The 18828-nt window shown below is 38.3% G+C and overlaps 3 protein-coding genes and 1 long non-coding RNA gene across 6 annotated transcripts in view; 2 read left to right on the top strand and 2 right to left on the bottom strand.

Annotated features, from left to right (window-relative positions):
• Positions 1-18828, bottom strand: part of LOC134814624 (phosphopantothenoylcysteine decarboxylase-like) — a 99856-nt gene that overhangs the window by 78636 nt on the left and 2392 nt on the right. The window contains exon 2 of one of the 3 annotated variants that reach the window (XM_063822760.1): positions 3530-4275. The exons of 1 other annotated variant lie outside the window; for it this stretch is intronic. In XM_063822760.1, the coding sequence (XP_063678830.1) occupies positions 3699-4268 (570 nt within the window). In that variant the 5' untranslated portion in view covers positions 4269-4275 and the 3' untranslated portion in view covers positions 3530-3698. Of the gene's footprint in view, positions 1-3529; positions 4276-13577; positions 13666-18828 lie in introns of those variants that run through there. One more of the 3 variants, XR_010160185.1, reaches the window with a different exon arrangement.
• On the top strand, positions 115-1198 carry LOC134815830 (uncharacterized). The gene is made up of 2 exons (XR_010160307.1): positions 115-692; positions 809-1198. It is a non-coding gene; the product is annotated as an uncharacterized LOC134815830 (long non-coding RNA).
• On the bottom strand, positions 4512-10893 carry LOC134814619 (uncharacterized). Its single transcript, XM_063822755.1, has 7 exons — positions 8527-10893; positions 7964-8045; positions 7632-7745; positions 7288-7447; positions 7016-7191; positions 6197-6408; positions 4512-5736 (listed from the first exon to the last, which is right to left on the bottom strand). Exons 1-7 carry the CDS (start codon positions 8625-8627, stop codon positions 5610-5612), a joined length of 972 nt encoding a protein of 323 aa, XP_063678825.1. The 5' UTR covers positions 8628-10893; the 3' UTR covers positions 4512-5609.
• LOC134814625 (dynein axonemal assembly factor 6-like) overlaps positions 6974-18828 on the top strand; it is a 99041-nt gene continuing 87186 nt past the window's right edge. Inside the window, exon 1 of the mRNA XM_063822763.1 lies at positions 6974-6978. The gene's annotated coding sequence lies outside the window, so the exon portion shown is untranslated. The remainder of the gene's footprint in view (positions 6979-18828) is intronic.

Below are 18828 nucleotides of genomic sequence, written 5' to 3'. Positions count from 1 at the left end.
CAGTTGCGAGGTACTAGTAGATTATAGCGAATTATCTTTACTTAATTATAAGAAAGGCTGATTAAATTATTTGCCTACTTTGGACCCGAAACCGAAATTTTTAAAATTCGCTTTCAAACCAGCCTCAGGACTAATATGAATCATTATTTCAAGATGTCTGCGATCGCAAACGTATCTTTATTGTTTTCGATTGCCTGCATCCACCAGGGTTCTGGTTCCTGTGTCCGCTACAGCCATGACTTCTGGGGAGCGGACTTGTGGAATTATAGGGCGCCCAACTTTGACAGTTGCATAAATGTGTGTAAAGCAGTCAATAACTGCAAAGCTATAACTTACAGTTCTTCCTCCAGAACATGCTGGCTCAAGTACCGAAGAGGAGGAAACCATGGTCCTTCTATAAAAGGAGGGCTGATCAGCACCAACATGGACTGCGACAACAAGAGTGACCAGAGCTGTGCTAAGTCCAGCGTGGACTACTGGGGAGCAGACTTGGGTCACAGGACAGCGTACACATTGGGCCAGTGCGAGATTTTCTGTCGAGATACAGAGAGGTGTGTGTCTCTCACTTTCCGGGCATCTTCCAGGGACTGCTGGCTGAAGCATCGCAAGAGTGGACTCAGAGGACCGACCGCTGCGCACGGCCTTGTTAGTCTCAACATGGAGTGTCCCTCAACCGCATCGCAAGCTTCCAGGTAAGTTTATGACCTATTGTTTATGGAGTCAGATTGCAATGATAATTTGTGATTGAAGTTCTGATTCATAATTGGGCACTTTTAACCATATTGATATATAAAACTGCTCGTTCCAGATGTGCACACGCAAACGCAAATTTCGAGGGAGCTGACTTGGTCCATCTGACAACGGACCGATACAGTGTAAGCAAATGTGAGGGATTCTGTAGGGAAGAGCCTCGCTGTGTTTCCTTTACTTACCGGATTTCTGCTGGAGACTGCTGGCTGAAGAGTCTGCAGTACGGAGCGAGGGGACAGAGCTATGCTAGGGGATTTACCAGCATGAACATGAACTGTTCGAAATAAACACTCCTTGCTAGAAAATGTAGAATTGGATGTGTTATCAGTTTTAATTCAGCGAATTTGAGGACATTTTTTAAAATGTTTTAAGATTTAAAATGGGAAAAATACACATGTTTTTAATTCAATTTTAATCAATGTTGATTCATTAAAGTTTTTCGTTTAAATTGGATTTTACTTGCATTCAAAAGTGTAAGCAACAAATTGACATTGCTGCATTCTACTGTATTAGTATACAGTTACATTTGGTAATGATCAATGATCGGTTTATGACTGGTGAAATTTCAGTGACCCTGGTCCCTGTCTATCTCGATACCCCAATTGGAATGCACCGTTCTAATGGAGGGGCCATGACTACCTTATCGGACCTTATTTGGACGGACATTACTTGAACGCTGGAGGCCCTAACGTTCACGTTAATGTCCGTTCAAATAAAGTCCGTTCAATTAATGTCCGTCCAAGTTAAAGTCCGTTGAATTTTTTTCAAAAGTTTTTCCATTTCGAACTTTTTGTCCAGAATATGACAACTTTTTAATTTCAGTCAATTTCAATTGCTATCATTAGACTAAACTATATCGTTGAATCAATAAAAACAAGGTATCATAAAATTTTAACAATCTGAATTGTAAATATCACATTATTGCATGATCACTATCTTGAAGTTGATCTTCGGCTTCTTCTACCTCATTTTATCTTACAACTGGTTGTCTGTCCAACTCGTAGTCGTACCGGGCAATGAACGATCCCAACTGCTCTACTAGAGAAATACTTGAATGCATAAAGTACAGCTTAAGCTTTATCTCTAGCTTCCCACTTGGTATAGGCGACCTTCGGTGGCTTATGTCAGCTACGATACCTTCTACCATACCACCCATCTCGATAAAGTAAAAGACAAACCGGGATATCTCCCTGCACGAAAACCCATTTGATGAAGATGATATGTGATATTAGATAATGATCATGTACACATATTTTAACATTTTTACTTATTATGGACTGCTTTTCTTGCTTAGTATAGTTAAGTGTATGAAAAATGGATTTAAAAATCATTTGCTAAAATTAAAAAAACGTCAAAAAAAGTTGAAAAAAATTCGGATTTTTGATGGTTTTGATTGCCTTCTAGCGTTCATATTAATGTCTGTTCATAATTATGTCCGTTCAAGTAATGTCCGTCCAAATAAGGTCCGATAAGGTATGAGCATAAATTATCAATTATAGAGGGTGCAGAGTGGCAACATGAACATTTTACGTATTTACATTTATCACAGGATCATGCACGACTCACGTTCGGAACCAAAAATAGCCTAATTTGTGAGTTTCTGGCAGTAAAGTTAATTGTTGAAACTTGAACGTTCAAATTTAGGTTAGAATAATCGAATATACAGTAATGCCGTTTGTGTGCCAGAATATGAGAATTGAGAATATATAATTAAATAAAGGTGTGAAGGCAGATTTCCGAAATTAAATTTGTAGTTAATGATGTAGTTAAAGCATAGTTAAAGCAGAGGATGAAGTGTTGGTAAAAATAAAGCCCATACTGAACCTGCAGTAAATACTCGTATGGGTAAGGTGGCAATCACGAGCAAAAACTGAAATTTTTGGTGCCCCAACAAAACATTTGTTTTTTTTTTCTCGTCGGCCGTACGTTGGTCGGGATATCTAATAAGGGACCATCTACTGAGGACGTCCGGCAAATATAGGGAGGGGGTGGTTAAGTTTTGGAATTCCGGACAAATCCGGACAGGGTTTCTGAAAAAGGGTTTCTGAAAATCCGGAAATTTTGGCAGAATTAACAAAAAAAGTCCCATTTATTTTGACTCTTTGAATTTTATTTCAACTCTTTGAATTTTATTACCAATGAATTTGAGTTGTTTTTATTTGTACTCTTAAAAGTAGCTGAAATGTGAAAATCCGGACGTCCGGGGGAGGGGGTGGTTTTGATAATTCGGACACACCCGGACAGGGGGAGGGGGTGGTCTGAAAATCTGTGAAATTGGCGGACGTCCTAAGTAGATGGCGCCTAATCAAGTACATTTTGCTGGCAAGTAGGACGATTTTTCGTAGGAACAAACTTAGAATTAGGGGAAAAGCGCCCCACTCTGATAGCATGGTGACGTGTGTGGGGCCCTTTGTTGCGCCACTGACCCTCCTACAACGTATTCACCTAACCATGTGCTTTCGCGCCACTGCAAGCACATATGCTCTGGTTAGAGCAATACAAAGTACTAAAGTATTACACATGATACAGGCAACGGTAGTTGCAACTGACAACTAAGTGCAAGCTAACACTTTATTGAAATCTACAAGAACCCTATACGAACTCACGTGCGCAGATGGGTAGAGCGATTCGCCGCGTATTTCGTAAAATACGAAGTTTCAACATATTTCACTTGAAGTGTGACCGATAGTTCTTTTTGGCAACAAACATGGAACTTTATTTTAAATGGTTTTTCACTAGATGAAATTCATTCCCAGATCACAGAAATGACAACAACCAATTTCGTTACTCTCATAATTTTAAAAACCGAATACCACCTTCAAATAATAGTATTAGCTCAAGTAGAAACAATGGAAATTGACGACTCATTAAATAATTACAGTGTTACGAATGTTTCATTAGTCAGCGACGCTAACAAGCATCATTATGAAATTAGACAACGTATCCAACTACTTGACCTTGCCAATTTTATCCTTCACTGAATTGACGATGTCAGCGACTTCGCTCATAGCGCCCAATCCTGCATCCCCACAAGCTAAAACTTTAGAAATGGGACCCAGTCGAATATACCCAAAACCTTCTAATACCGCTATCTGTTTTCCAGTTAGGGGGTGCTCCCACATGGCAGTGTTCATAGCAGGACAATAAAGTAAGGGTTTAGCCAGATCCCAGGCACGCACCACACAACAGAGTAGATTGTCGCAGATACCCCCTGATATTTTAGCCATAGTGTTCGCATCACACGGTGCTATCAACATCATATCAGCCCAGCGTCGCAGCTCTATATGCAACACTTTGTCACCTATCTTGCTCCATGTGTCCCATTCATCCGAGTCTGTGTATAGTTGTACAGACTCTGGTAAACTTGTCGTATCAAAAAAGTGAAGTGAATTTTGAGTGGCTACAAGCTTTATCGATAATCCGGGAATAATATCTTTGAGTTGTTGGAGAAGTAGGGGTATTTTTATAGCAGCCACACTTCCGGTACAACATACGAGTAACTTGAGTGGTTCTGTCATGCGGGGGCTGAGGTAAGCAAGGGAAGTTAGCGAGATTAATTATACAGCGTTTGGGTTTCAGACACCGTACATACTACATACCAACTTTAGGTATTCTGTTGTTTAATAACATGTCTGAAATCTAGTCTGGATAAGTCACGTGTCACGTGTAAAATGTACAAGTTTGCTCAATAAAACATTTTCACCTTTTTCATTTCGTTTGAGAAATTCTATCTTTTACTCTGTTCAATAAGAGACATTTTTTGAATATATCAAATATTTGGCAAATAATTTTGAAAGAAATCGATAATAAGCGAAACATTTTTTGTTCATCGGCCATTTCATGTTTTGAAAAGAATACAATTAAATATTAACATCTTTAAAACATTTTTATGGTTGCCCTTCATCGCGATCGTATAATTCCTGATAATTTAATGGCTAGATTAAATGAACAAATTCAGTTGATCCTTTAAAAATGTGTACATTTCAAGACTTGGAAATTTCTAAAACACCATTTGACTTACTTTCCTTATTTGGATTTATCTAATTAGGTAAAGTTTAATCTGGCAGGTTAATAGAGACCAAAATGTCAAAATGAGATGGACAAATCGTAATTTATCCATTTGCATTGTCGCCACATAGGACACCCAAATATTTAAACGATTCAAATTAGCAAAAAATTCAAATATGGATACTGCTTTACAAAGGCATCGTGTGTAAGAATATAAATCTGAGGCCCTAAAAAAGAAAAAGAAAATACTGAATTCGGCGATCAGTCCAATGTTAGTAAATCATTTAATTACTTCCATCTCAGAAATATAAGTGATTTAAACATCAAGATACCTCCTAAGAAATGCTTATTCTAACAGAATGGATGGAAAAGTTAAGGTAAAAATTCATTCAAATAAAACCCATCTCTACTCAAAGTATGAAAATATGCCGTCAAGAAGCTGACACAAGGTTAATTAGGAGAAAGAAGAAGTTACTGTAGATGATTATCTTTCCTTAATAAATAGATTTCAATTGACGCAATTGACAGTGATAATAGTAGCAGATACACCATTAAATTGAAATACGCATTTTAGGAGAATAAGCGAGAATTTACCACGTTGATAGAAACGTTGGTGTCTTGATTAGCCTAGAATCATTACGTAATGGCAGGCTGCAGGGGCTGTTCAATGTTCACTCTTGCCACATTAAGACTACTGTCACAAGTTAACTCGAACTTTACTAAGATGGCGCTAAGAAAGGAGTGCACAGAGTGAATTGTTTTTGCACGTGCAGATATGTGACGCGCATTGATTGTATCGGGAAGGTGTCTGTTAACGCTGTTCTTATTGGTGGACACTGTTAACACTGTTCTTATTGGTGAACACATTGAATACCCTCACCGAAGCTGTAATCATCATCTGATTCCTCATCGAGCGGATTCCTGGATACTGTAGTGTCGAATTCGTCTAACCTTACTTCTTCCACGTCTTCTCTACTCCTACACAAAGATTAATGTCAGGATTCAGTATGTTTCATTCTGTTTATATATCCCAATTTTTGCCATGTCCAACAATTCGGATCAAGAATTGATTAACGAAAATAAACTGAATTATTTGTCAAATAAATCGAAATATCTTCCAAAATTCCATTATGAGTTATGATGAGAATAATTTTATAGTCCTATCATAACATTGCCTAAATATTGTTTAACCAGAGATAAAGGTGTTCCAACTTTAAATAAATCATATGGTGGTATGTTGCTTGCTATGTCGAAGGTCAAGACTTGGATTTGATCGGGTTGATGAATAATTCACATGTATTTTGCCACCTCTATTTATAAAATGCTGCGTCCGAATGGTAACCAGTAAACAATATCCTCTCAGTCACCATGTGGAGCTATGTTTTCTATTTCAAATATAGGATAAATTTGCGACAGTAAATAAAAACTTTTAACTCACCGATCTATTTCTATGGGTGGACTGGCGGTCATTAAACACTTTAACTTCTCACAGGTTTCATGGTCCAGAGACTCGGGGAATTTGACCTTAAACTTGATGTAGAGGTTGCCGTAAGTAAGGTTTTGAGAGCGGTTTATCCGCACCGGCATCCCCTCACTCTCGACCACGCGTATTGAAGATGGTTTTATCATCGCACTAGGGTTGTTTCGGATCTGAAAATAGCGTTTCTTACAGCTAAAGTAAATTTTAAAACCACCATGTTTCCATTTTCAAGTTATCAAATCTCAAAATAAATGGCATACTGCATAGGAATAAGATGGTCATTACTCATTTGTGAAGCAAGTTTAAACGATTTTGGCAGATAACATGAAATTCTTAACCATTTTTGGCAAAGATCCTGTCTAATGCTGTTTAATAGGAGCAAAAATCATTTATGTTAGTTTTAAAAGTCAGTAGTTACAGAAGCTATTTATTATTTACCTGATATTTGTAAACTGATTCGAATTTTTATGTACAAGAAAATTATCTATCGGATGTAATCGCGCAATACTTATTTCTCAAGTACAGTTTTTAGATTTTAGCAATCGAACGAGTTCACATTACCTCCATATATACTTCACATTACCTTCACATATACTATGAAATGTTATCCACCTTACAGTAACTAATGCAAACTAAAAAGTGTAGCAATAAACTTAAAAGATACATTCATTACTAGGCATAGTACATCTGGCACTTTTAATGGCGTTTAACATTTGTACTTAATAGTTTAAATAATTTGACCAGGCAGGCAACATTAATCAGTTCTTCAGAACTCACCAGTAAAGATCTGCCGTCCAAAGTATTCACAACTACTTCAACCCCACAAAGGGCCTCCGTCAAGGAGATTTCTTTTTCCACAAATAAGTGCGCACCACGGCGCGTGAAGAAGGGGTGATCTTGTACGCGCAACACCACAACAGCATCGCCTGACTCCTCTCCCGGCAGATGGTGTCCTGAAAATCAGGGTTTTGGAGAGGTTCCGTATCCAAAGTAAAAAACGTCACAGTTTTAGTTCTTAGTCTTATATCACTTTATGTTGCATTGCTCACCTAAACCGTCGAATACAAGCTCATGGTTCTTTTTACAATCCCTGGGCACTCTGACGTCCACCTGGCGTTTCTCCACCATGGCTCCTTGTCCATGACAAGTGGGACAGTTTCCCCTCCCTGCATAACCTGTACCTCTACATAGCTGACATTCCTGGGCGACCTGGACGGATTTGCCAGAATATTAATACTTTGATAATTAGAGTACATCAGCTAATAAATATCATAATATCCTGTTTATAGTTGACTTATGTCTATATATTGAACAAAATATCCAGATTCATGAATATTTAAACTTTCAATTTCCAATAGTACTTAAAGTTCATAAAATCAAATTGAAAGATAACCTGCTGAATATATCCTGGAAATGGTTGAATGGCAGCCATTGAGATACCCTGACCTTGACAAGCTCTGCAGGGTGTCATGACTCTCCCTGCTCCTCTACATCCTCCACAACCCTTCTGAGAGGGCAATATGTTAAATCGTATTTCTTTCGGTGGAAATCGGCAGTAAAATAATTACATACTATGAACTTTTGTTACCTATAACAAACTGATGCTAATTTATAATAGTTAAATTCGATTCACCAGCACTCATGGGAGAATGTTAATATCAGGGTATATACTTGACTGTAATTTTTAATTTTATTATATTTGTTGCTCAATATTAAGTAAAATACCTTACGATCGAGAACAACTGATTTCTTCTTTCCAAGATATACATCGCTTAAAGTTATTTCCAAAGACACTGTTATGTCGTCACTGAGAAAGAAGATGTTTTTAAAGCCTCTAGATTGAATACTAGTAATATAACAACAGCAAAACTTCCGAGTTTTAGGACATAAACATATTTTATATACAAGCTTCCATTCACGGGATAGCCAGCTACCTGGCAACGCCCGCTCATGATGCCTCTCCAAGCTCACACAAGTGTAAGCGAGGAGGAAGATATTCATGCATTTCTGCACGAGGAGCCCATCACAGCTTCCAACAATTTATTTGTTTCCAAGGCCTAGGCTGCGTACCATTTTGTGCTAAGCAACACCATGCTTTGGTGATCGGTCGTTCCTTTTTGGTTATAATATGTTGAGAACTGCCCCCCTAACGGGGATCCAACTCGCAACCTCTAGGATAGCAGCACGGCTTAAACTGGCGTTTTTACCAACTGCGCTACTCGGCCGACGTAAACGTATTAGGAAGTAAAAAGCAATAATTTTCAATACGTTTGTGTAACGAAACATACCTTTTGGGATGGAATGCCTGATGAAGCATTGCCTCTGCTGATGAAAAGAGACCTCCAACACCCCCAAACAAACCAGAAAATATGTCTTGATGGTTCATCATGTTTGTAGTTTTAGAAGGTCGATAAATTCCTGTTAATTCTTGTTAGCCGTCTGTTCATTTCACTTGTCCACACACAAAACACATTCCTAAAAATATGCTGTTAGTTTTGCTTTAATAAAAGTTTTTAAGCTAGCATTAAAGTTTCAATATTTACAACAAAATGCCACAGTTTTTTATGATCCGTTTAAAATGAAGCTATACAGGAATATCTATTTATTAGCATAAACTTTTATTTGTGTCACATACACAATACAAATTATTATAAGTTCTATCGCCTGAAACATGTAACAGTGTATAAATATATATTTGTATCTCTTTTCAACTTACATGTAATTTAAAAATAGATACAAATATATCAGATTAGAGGCTAGGCAGTCAATCTTAAAACTGTCAGCTACTTTTTTACTGAAACCAAGGCAAAGTATATATAATGTGCACATAATTACAGGATATGTAACAAATTATCAAGGTGATCATACCATATTGTATCTGTAGTGTCTCTGCCTTGTCAATGATCATTCTGATTTTCTAACATTTTTCTTCAAAATTAAAAAAGCATGAAAAGAATACTTAGCTCATCAAGAATCCAGATGATAATTTAGATGTACAGTGTAGTATTTAGATATTCTTATTTCAAGAAAAAAAGGCACTTGTAGATTATGGAGACAATATAATACAGGTTGTGGTACATAAGGTATTCTTTTACAGTCAACCCTCTATATACCATGCCTTATCTGAGAGTCTACAGATACTGGGGATTTGGATCATGTGAACTTCTCTATATCAGGTTTTTTTCTTTACCGCAGTAATTGGTCCAAACTAGTATAGGGGAAAATAATAAATATTCTCCACATATGTTGCCGTGAATGTTGCCTCACAATATTCGAAATTTTGAGAAATATGTTAAAGTTTTGATATCTGACTTGGTTGATTTTGAATGAATGCCATCCATCTCTGTATATCCAGCCAATGAAAATGAGCGCTTGCTCCTTTGTAAATTAACCTACAAATGTTTAATACCATACAAATGTTTGGTGAACACCCTGCAATATATATAATATGTACTAGAAAGCCTGTGGTCATCTAGAATGTTTGAACGTGCACGGGCGCATTAACACAGTGGCTCAACGAAAGGCCCTGCCGCGCCGACCCGCTGAAATGGCCCAATCTAAGGAGTGGGGGGCGCCAAATCGGTGTTTGAATGTGGGACAATTTGGAAAAACTTAACTATGGTACTAGTAGTATAGGCAAAACTGCGCGTTTTGCTCTAGAAACACACTTTTCAAGAGATTTTACCGGCTTATGCTCGGCAACAGCATAAGAACACAACAAATTTACCCTCCATTGACCAATTTCAGTTTTAAAATGGAGTTAAAATTCAAAATTTTAAGCAAAGTTCCGCAAAATGATATGTAGTTATAATTATAGTTGTTTTAGAATTTTATGATTAGCTCACATTACGCTCACGCCTCACGCTAAGGCTATTCTTAACTTTGGTTGTGATTGATATTTTTGATGCTGTCAAGGACAATTTAACATTTTATATTAAAGCATTCATCACTGCATAATATAATACTTAATGTAATACTTAATGTACAAACTTCTAATACTTAGTCATACAGGATGTTCTGAGTTCTCTGTATTCGGTACGGACTAGTTTCTATTGAGAAGTGAAGTGGAGCAAAGTAAAGTCCATTGACCTGCTGACATAAACATCCTCAATACTCAACAATGAATGATGGGTCAAACGCCAATTTAGTAGGACAATCAGTGAAGGTATGGAGAACGTGGACAAGGGGGTCTAACGAGCTCAACAGAAGCAGAATAGACCTTCTGCCTAGTGTCCACAACGGTGTTGTCAGCTATTCAAAAGACGAAATAACCCGCTTTATGGACTTCACTTGGAATAAACATCTCCTACTGAACCCTAGAATAAATCCGGGTGAGATACTGGACAACATCGATGAGAGGAGCAAAAAGTTGTTTCCTCGCTATTCAAGCAGGAGCACAGACACTTAAGTAATGTCTCTCTTGCATGGCCATGACATCACCTTCACAGCATTCAAGGCAAGGGTTGCCAACAACTGCGAATTGTCAGATGTTGGACAACAAATACCATCGAATCTTCTCTTGTCCACTGTACTGCTGTTCCTACAGAGAAACCATTCAAGAGCACTCCACTAGTGACCAACCATGCTGGTCTATCTTAAGAGATAGTAGTGATGACAGCATCACTGCCTTCCGATCTTTAGCACAGATCGCCATCGGTGAACTATCATAGAATTGATACTTATAGTGCTCCTTTACCTCCATCCCCCTTCATGTCCTACATCTCCTTATGACATCACTCCCCCTTCAGCCTCTACTAGTTACTCCTCTACTACTCCATCTACTGCCTCATCTTCTGGACGTCATTATCTTCTAGTTTAGTTGAGAATTCTCAACACCCACTTCCAAGTCGAGTACTCTCGACCCACTTAGTCCACATGCCTTGCAAACTTACAGCAGGGTATTTGTAATGGTCTAAGTCCCTAATACACGCCAAAGATGGTTCCTCTATACTCAACCGTAGGAGAAGAGAATTAGGTTCAGACTGTATTTTGTTCTAATGTTGATATTAATATTACAGTAGTATGTTCTAGTTGTGAGAGAGAGAGATGTTCTAGTTGTTACTCCTTTTGTTTTAACGTTTTTATGGTACTCTCCTTAAATTATTTTAATGCAGTCACTCAGATGATTTTTAAATCAGGACACTTAAATAAAGACACATACGCTGCCCACAATAAGAGAATAAGGGGCCATAATTTTTAAATTATGTAACAGTATAGATTTATTATTATAAAGGGTCTCAATAAGAGGTCTCGACTGCCTAGGCGTCAAACCTTGGCAGTCGGTAGTTTTCCTCTGGCCCGGGATCAGCTGACCCTAGGGACCAGAGGGTAAAGGTGTAGAGACTATGTGTATCTACAAATCTTTCGAGGTTGTTTTTACAAGAGACAGGGCTTGCTACGCAAGGGAAGAAAACCGGGAGAAACAATCACAAATTATACAAATAACTATTATAAAACCTAGCAAAAAGAAATTCAAACAATCCTACACTACTACAAATGTTTATTACATACTACAATGTAATACACGATAAATAAATGCTGTATAATCAAGAAACAGGGCTTGCAGGGCAAGGGACGGAACACAGGGACTGGCTACAGAGTGTATAAAACAGTGATTCAGCAAGTACCCATTGGGTATTGCTGAATCTGACCCACAAAATACCACAATCAATACAAGAATATACAATATTTAAACAAACATCATGTTTATACAAGAATCAGGGCATGCAGAGCAAGAGAAAAAAAATAAGAGAAAAACTCCAACACATGTATACCCCTTAGTCCAGTAAATAACAATAATTACTTGTACACAAAGCTGTATAATATAAAATACATAACGAATACACAGTCTAACCAATATACGGGTTAAAAATTGTATAAACAAGAGACAGGGCTTGCATAGCAAGGGAAGAGATATAAGAGGACCATATATATTTATTATTATGGAGAAGACGATACTTAGCGGCTACAGCAACACTTACGGATGCACTAAAGAAGAGCATGATCCGGGCATGCGTAAACAGCTAGATGTGCTATTAGCGGAAACAGCTATATAAGAAGATACGTAACCGTAGAAAGCTCTAAGCATGTTAGAAGAACTAATAGATGGGACGCTTAGCAGAGTTACAAGCATAAACGAAGTCTGGAATTTAAAGCCGGCATCCAACTCATATACTGACATTGTCAGCTATTTCTTCTTACTCCAGAGTGAAGCAGAGTTAGCTGAAGTAACACCAGACACACTACTGTTAATATATCTGAACGTAATCCCAGACGGAGCACAAGTTTACGATGACCATGCGGACAACCACGCCCTGCTTGATTGGACCGTAAAAGACTTTGACTGCACAAATATTATTTTCCAAACATTATAACTGGCTGGTCACACACATCTAAATTAAATTACCCTAGGCTACTGTATTCCAAGTCTTGTCCTGTGAGTAAAGTATGTGTGAGAAAGTTTTAATAAAATGAATGTATATTTTTGAATTTTTAAATTTTAATTTGAGAATGAAGTATTTATTTTTTTAACGATGAAAAATATGTCAAACAGTATATATATACATTCAATTAAATCAAGTGATGCAATTGGCAGAGCACAATCAAATTTTAAGTGTTGCAATTGGCAGAGCACAATTCATTGCTACTAATAATTTTTTCAAAAACATTTTAACAAAACACATGATCTACTCCATTATAGGGGCAGGGATGAGGTTGTATGAAACTTCTGATAGCTGAATCTCACGTTTGGTGTCCACCTTCTTTCCTCGGTACCCTCGTAGAGCAATAAGAGTTGTTCTCAACATTGCAAATCTTATCCTAGTTCTCACGTGTCTTACTACATCGCAGTACCTTTCCTTCCTTTTTCTTGCAATGAGGTCTGCTACTCTGTTGACGAACTGCTTACACTCTTTAGACATTCCTCCAGATGTGAGGAATACAGCCGGGGTGAAGGTAGCCTTCTCCACATTCAACACTCTCTCCAAGTACTCGTCCTTCTTATCTTTCTCGTTCTCTTCGTATACTTCTTAAAGAGTTTTTGTCCTGTTTGATAAGCAATTGGGGTGTGAAACCCTTATGTCAAGAAAGGTCTTATCAAATGGAGTCCAAACTCCTCTAGCAGATACATCAAGCCGAGCTTGGTCACCTGTTATAGTCTTGGGGTTGAGGCAGTCACCCTCATTCACCTTCTGTAGCTGGGGTTCAACTTTTACATCATGACATACCTCACGAAGTAGATTTGCCATTGTGTCTCTGATGTTGTTGTGGGTCATTATCACGTAGCCCCCTAGCTTACAGGTGAGAAGGTGGTCAAGATCACTTGTTTTCCCACATCCACAGGTGATGGGAGTGTTTGGTATCCACCAACTGTAGCGTAAGCAGACACTGTCTCGAAACTCCTCTTTGTTCAGAGTGTAGCCATACTGCTGAAGTGGCAATGTGTTAAGCCAACTGGACGCTCCCTTTTCTCTTGCTGTTAGTAGTGCTCTCTTAGAGGAGGTGCCACATCTTTCAGCTATAGCGTTAAACTTGGCTTGGAGCTCGGAATTCTTCAAATTTTTTATCATTTCTTTCCCTGATTTGGTGAGGTTACTGGATGCAGTGTAAACTTCCTGTTGGTCCACTATTGCCTTTGTAAGCTCGGTGGTGAGTAGCTTGGAAGCTGTGTACTCAGACTGGCATTCCTCGTGGGGTTTACCAATGCCCAATCCTCCCAATCTTATTGGTAGACTTAACACGTCCCTCTCTAAGTCTGAAATCTCCCTGCCCAGCATCTTTGGCAGAAGCTTTTGTCTTATTTCATGTTCTAGCGGCTCCATGGCTTCAGAGATATGAGGAACAGTCCTTTGAACAAACTTCCATCAGTGTTGTATGCCAGAGATGTAGGCTGAATAGGCTGCTTGAGGCTCAGATTCTGCAATATCAGCTAGCATCTTGATGTCTTCGCACCACCCTTGGACCTTATCGGCAATGTACTGATCTTTGACACCTGTATTGCCAAGTACTGCACCAAGATGCCTTGTGCCTGATGTTATTTGCATATTGAACTCTCCAAACAATGCCTTGGCCTGGTCGATCATCTGAGGGTCCTTCACTACTAGAATGCTTTTAGATGGGTTAGGAAAATAACCATACTTAGGTCCAACTTGGAGCAACTCCTTCCACCACTTATACACTGCCTCCAATTTCCCTCCAGCAGCACTATCATCGGCAAACCACACCTGTTTGATGATGTTTCTCAGGCGGTTGATAAGTGGCTTGGTGCTAAGAGCATATCCACCAGTGGCAATATTGTCTCCTTGAGTGAAACCTTCGCAGCTCTTGATGATCACTCCCTTGCTGTTTGCCACATAAAGGTCTGTTGGTTCTCTGTAGGTGTTCTCAAAATATTTAGCAAGTGGTGGGCAAACATATTGCATGTTGTTGGTAGCAGCAGTCCTATTGAGAGCGTTGAATGCGTTGGAAGCATCCACTAACAAAATGGCTTCCATGTCCTCATCATCGTGCACCTCTGCCATAGCATGTATTGCTGCCTCGATCCCCCCTTCATGGCCTGCACATGTTTGAAGTGGTCCAGCATTCTTCTGAACATCTTTTTTTAATACCATCATCACACACTTCCCAATAATCCGTCTCAGGATCTTACCAATACCAATTGGTCTTAGGCCTGGACATTTATCTAAGGGGACAAGCCTACCAGCTGTGAGCACTGCTATTGATTTGAAATCTACATCTTCTGTACATACACGCCTGGCTAATCTGGCAATTGCTTCAGCGACAAGCTCTTGGGATTTACTAAATGCACTACAACACAGGATGTGCTGCCAGCACTCTGAATCTACTAGTGTTGGTCCACCTGATCCTGATGTCAGCTTAGCAGCCTTTTTCACTAACATTGAATCGATGGCTTCAAAGATAACTTCTTCGACTGCCACTTTGTTACCTGTGATCAAAATTTCATCTGCTGCATTCATAGCAGAGGGATGCAGTTAAACAAAAATTTCAGTTAAACAAAAATTTCAATTTTATGCCATTTATTACAGATTAAACAAGTTTACAATAAATCAATTTGATATTTAACGGAATCCTAATTCAATGTGCAGTATGGTTGTCACTCTTTAAATAGATTAGATATAGGTTGACGGGGCAAAGGAGTGTGCGTGCTGTTCGCTATTGCTCACACCAAACGGCAACCTAGTAAATGTTTTGTATGAACACCGGTCTCCATAACGATACAAAATTAGGATTGTAGAATTTATTGTATAACTATTAGTGCAGTGGAGGTAGCGGTGTGGTGCATTAATAGAGTGACAGCCTACTGATTTAGAGTTGTTTTTAAGTGAGCATAATGGGTGTATTTTTGGATCTAATGGCAACTTTAAAATTTCTTTTAATCATTTATTAAATATCAGTTTAAAAATATATAAATCTGGAATCTGTTCACTCTGTGAACCAGTCCTATAAAAATTTCGAAAACCCTCCTAAATTAAATGTTAAAAACGTCTCAGTAATGGAAATAGTCATACAATTAAGAAATTAACCAAATTCTTAATATCTACCTAAGAGAAAAATACCTACCTAAGTCAATTTCTACCTGTAATACACTAAATATTAGGTTAAATACATAGGTGGTGGAGTCAGCACACATTTACCAAAATCAAAATTGTTCAATAGGAGGAGCCTGTGGGCCGAGATCACTGGATTAAATTTGATGAAGGGGATTGTTTTCAAATGACAGCTGCATTATGTCATAATCGCTTGTGGTCCATGCCGAATCATTATAAGCATGTTGCAGCTTTAGAAGTGCCTTTTTCAGGCGACTTTTAGCAAGGCTAATCTTGTAGGAGTGCTTTTCCTTTAGCTGTCCAATAACGGTTTCATCAACATCCAACAGTCCACCACTTTGACGATTTATGAGACTGGTTGCTGCTGAGACTTTGCCATGGATCATGAGCTGTGCAAACTTGGTAGCAAGGGATCTCTCCTGGGCTTTACGTGTTTCTTCAAGTCGTTTCTGAATCTCACACCCTTCACTGATTATAGCGTTTAAGTCCCCAACTTTCCATAACTTGAGCCTTTTATCAAGATAGATGTTGTGATCCTTTGCACGAGAGTTTTTAGATGGTTTTTGCAGCATCATAGGAATGAAGATAAATAGTAATCTCAACGCTATACTCTCCCATTCTGTCTTGTCATTAAACAGGTTGAGTAATCTGCTTACTTCAAAAATGAAGGCGTTGCCCACTTTGCCCCGTGGCACTAGGAACATGTTCTTGGTCCATTTCATAATTTCACTGTACATTTCTGTACACTCTCAACATTTGCGCGGGTTTCTTAAGCGCGCACGTACGTTTATTCTTGGCCGTTAATCAGACCCATGACATAACGTTATAGGTGGCAGTGACTGTAATTTTCTTCAACAATTACTGAATTATCCATCCATAAAATGATTTACAAAATGACACCTAAACCTCGTGTTTCGGTGTTCACTTAAACGGTACTTGGCGGCTGAACTGTGGTGTCTGACGTTTGCAGCTAGATCGGACTCTGCATGATATTGTATTAGCAAATTTGTATAGTGTATAATTGTTTAGTGTTTATAATACTCTGCAACCTGGTAGCACGGCTGACACAAAAACAAAATGTTGGCCTGGCTTGTGCATAACCAAGTAAATAACACGCACTCCGATAAAAGCCGTCTGGAGAAACTCCGCAAAATGTTCATTGTAGTCAACGGGCACAAAGAAGCACTACTAGCAATTGTGTCCTTTACCCTCCTACATAATTTGAACATTTTTGTGGCTAACTCATTGAACAACATCTGAATTAAAATGTGTCTAGTATTAAAAGATTCAGTAAGTAATTTTTTCATGTACGCTGTACACTGTAGTTAGTAAATCAAATCAAACTTTTTCGATCAGCCGCGCGCTGAACCAGTGTTGCACTAGGTAAAAATTGTGTATATTTTGTTCATTTTTGAGTGTAAATTAATTTATTAATTTATCACAAATTATTTTATTATAATATAACCACTTATGTGAAATGGTTATTTTGACTTTAAATATTTGAACTAAATATGAATTGATTGTGGGTATAAAATAAAATTTGTTTTACTAAAAAAAAAATTTGTTTTACTAGGCTAAATCAGCAGCATTGGATATCTCACTTAAAGAAGCATAATTACCCCATTTAACTACTTTAACTAGCTTAGCCGGTTTCTTCTCTAGGGCCTTACAATTCTTACATACCCACATTACTTCTGAGTGTTGCCCAAGTTTTTCAAAAGTTTTTTTGTGCATACAACACTTAGTATGATACCATTTTTCACAGGGACCATCACACTTAACGCATTCGAAGCCGGTGACATCATGAGAGCATTTACCACATGGATACACAACAGAAGGGGCATCAGGGTTGCTTCCATTTCTGATTGGAGCCTCAACTGGGCTATGATTGTTAGAAGTTCCTACTTCAACAGAATGATATGTTTCTACTACTTTAACTGAGTCTACTACTTGTACTCTAGTAGCAGGGAGGGATTGAGTGTGCACTTCGATGTACAGAGTTTTTTGATACTGAATCGGGTTAATTAGGTCATTGGTAACTCAAATCACCAAGGGGCACATTTTGTGTCGCTAGTCCCAACCCTGTGGGGGCCACGCCCATATTTCACATTAGGCGCATGTATGGGAAATATGTATCTCAGCTTCTGAAGGTCTTAGAGACTCAAACTTTGGCTTAAAATGACCGCAATGCACATATTTATATTGACACTATGAAGGGTATAAAGGCCCAAAATGCTTACTTTTGGAAAAAATCCAGAAAAACCGATTTTCACTGGGGCGAGAGTGAAAAAATCTACTCTAGAAGCTTATTGACATCGAGTATGCAGTTTGGTGTCTACAACTTTTCTAGAAACCAGGTCTTTTGTAAGGTCATTCTGGATCAGAATTGATAAGGTACGCAATTTCTATCAGTAATCCCAACCCTAGGGGGACATTTCTAAATTACCCTCAGGCGCAAATATATGACTTTTGTATCTCGGCTTCTGAACGTTGTAGGGGCCTCTCTTTTACCTCAAACTAACTGCAAAGGCCACATTTATTTACAAGCTATAAAGCAACATAGGGTTTATAGTGCTTAGTTTTGGAGATATTCATTAAAAACTGTTTTAACTTTCGTGCATCCTAAGTTAGTAACACATGTACTTAATTTTGGTATCCCGGGCTAAAAAAGTCTTACAGATACTTCACTTGCAGCACAGCAAAATGTTCAGCATGAACACATTCAGATAATATTTATGGAGCAACACAATTCAGTTTCAGAAGCTCCTTCCAGCTATCTTATCTTATCCACAAATGTATACATCTAACCATCTCTCTTGTTACTTCAAACCACTTCAACCCCAAATTTATACATCTAACCATCTCTCTGGTTACTTCAAACCACTTCAATCCCCAAATTTATACATCTAACCATCTCTCTGGTTACTTCAAACCACTTCAATCCCCAAATTTATACATCTAACCATCCCTCTGGTTGCTTCCATCTCGTTAAAGCCAAGGATCGACCGAGACTGCTTTTTTGAC

The sequence above is a fragment of the Bolinopsis microptera genome, chromosome 5, assembly GCF_026151205.1.
Source record: "Bolinopsis microptera isolate Bmic1 chromosome 5, MBARI_Bmic_1.0, whole genome shotgun sequence".
NCBI classification, from domain to species: domain Eukaryota; kingdom Metazoa; phylum Ctenophora; class Tentaculata; order Lobata; family Bolinopsidae; genus Bolinopsis; species Bolinopsis microptera.
This window is presented reverse-complemented; position numbering and strand designations above follow the sequence as displayed.

Excerpts from the sequence above, each read along its gene's own strand:
- LOC134814619 (XM_063822755.1), bottom strand. The coding sequence starts at position 8,627 with ATGATGAACCATCAAGACATATTTTCTGGTTTGTTTGGGGGTGTTGGA. Across the intron at positions 7,448-7,631 it reads TTCCAGGATATATTCAGCAG|GTCGCCCAGGAATGTCAGCT; the intron begins GTTATCTTTCAA and ends AAATCCGTCCAG. Across the intron at positions 6,409-7,015 it reads TGGACGGCAGATCTTTACTG|ATCCGAAACAACCCTAGTGC; the intron begins GTGAGTTCTGAA and ends CGCTATTTTCAG.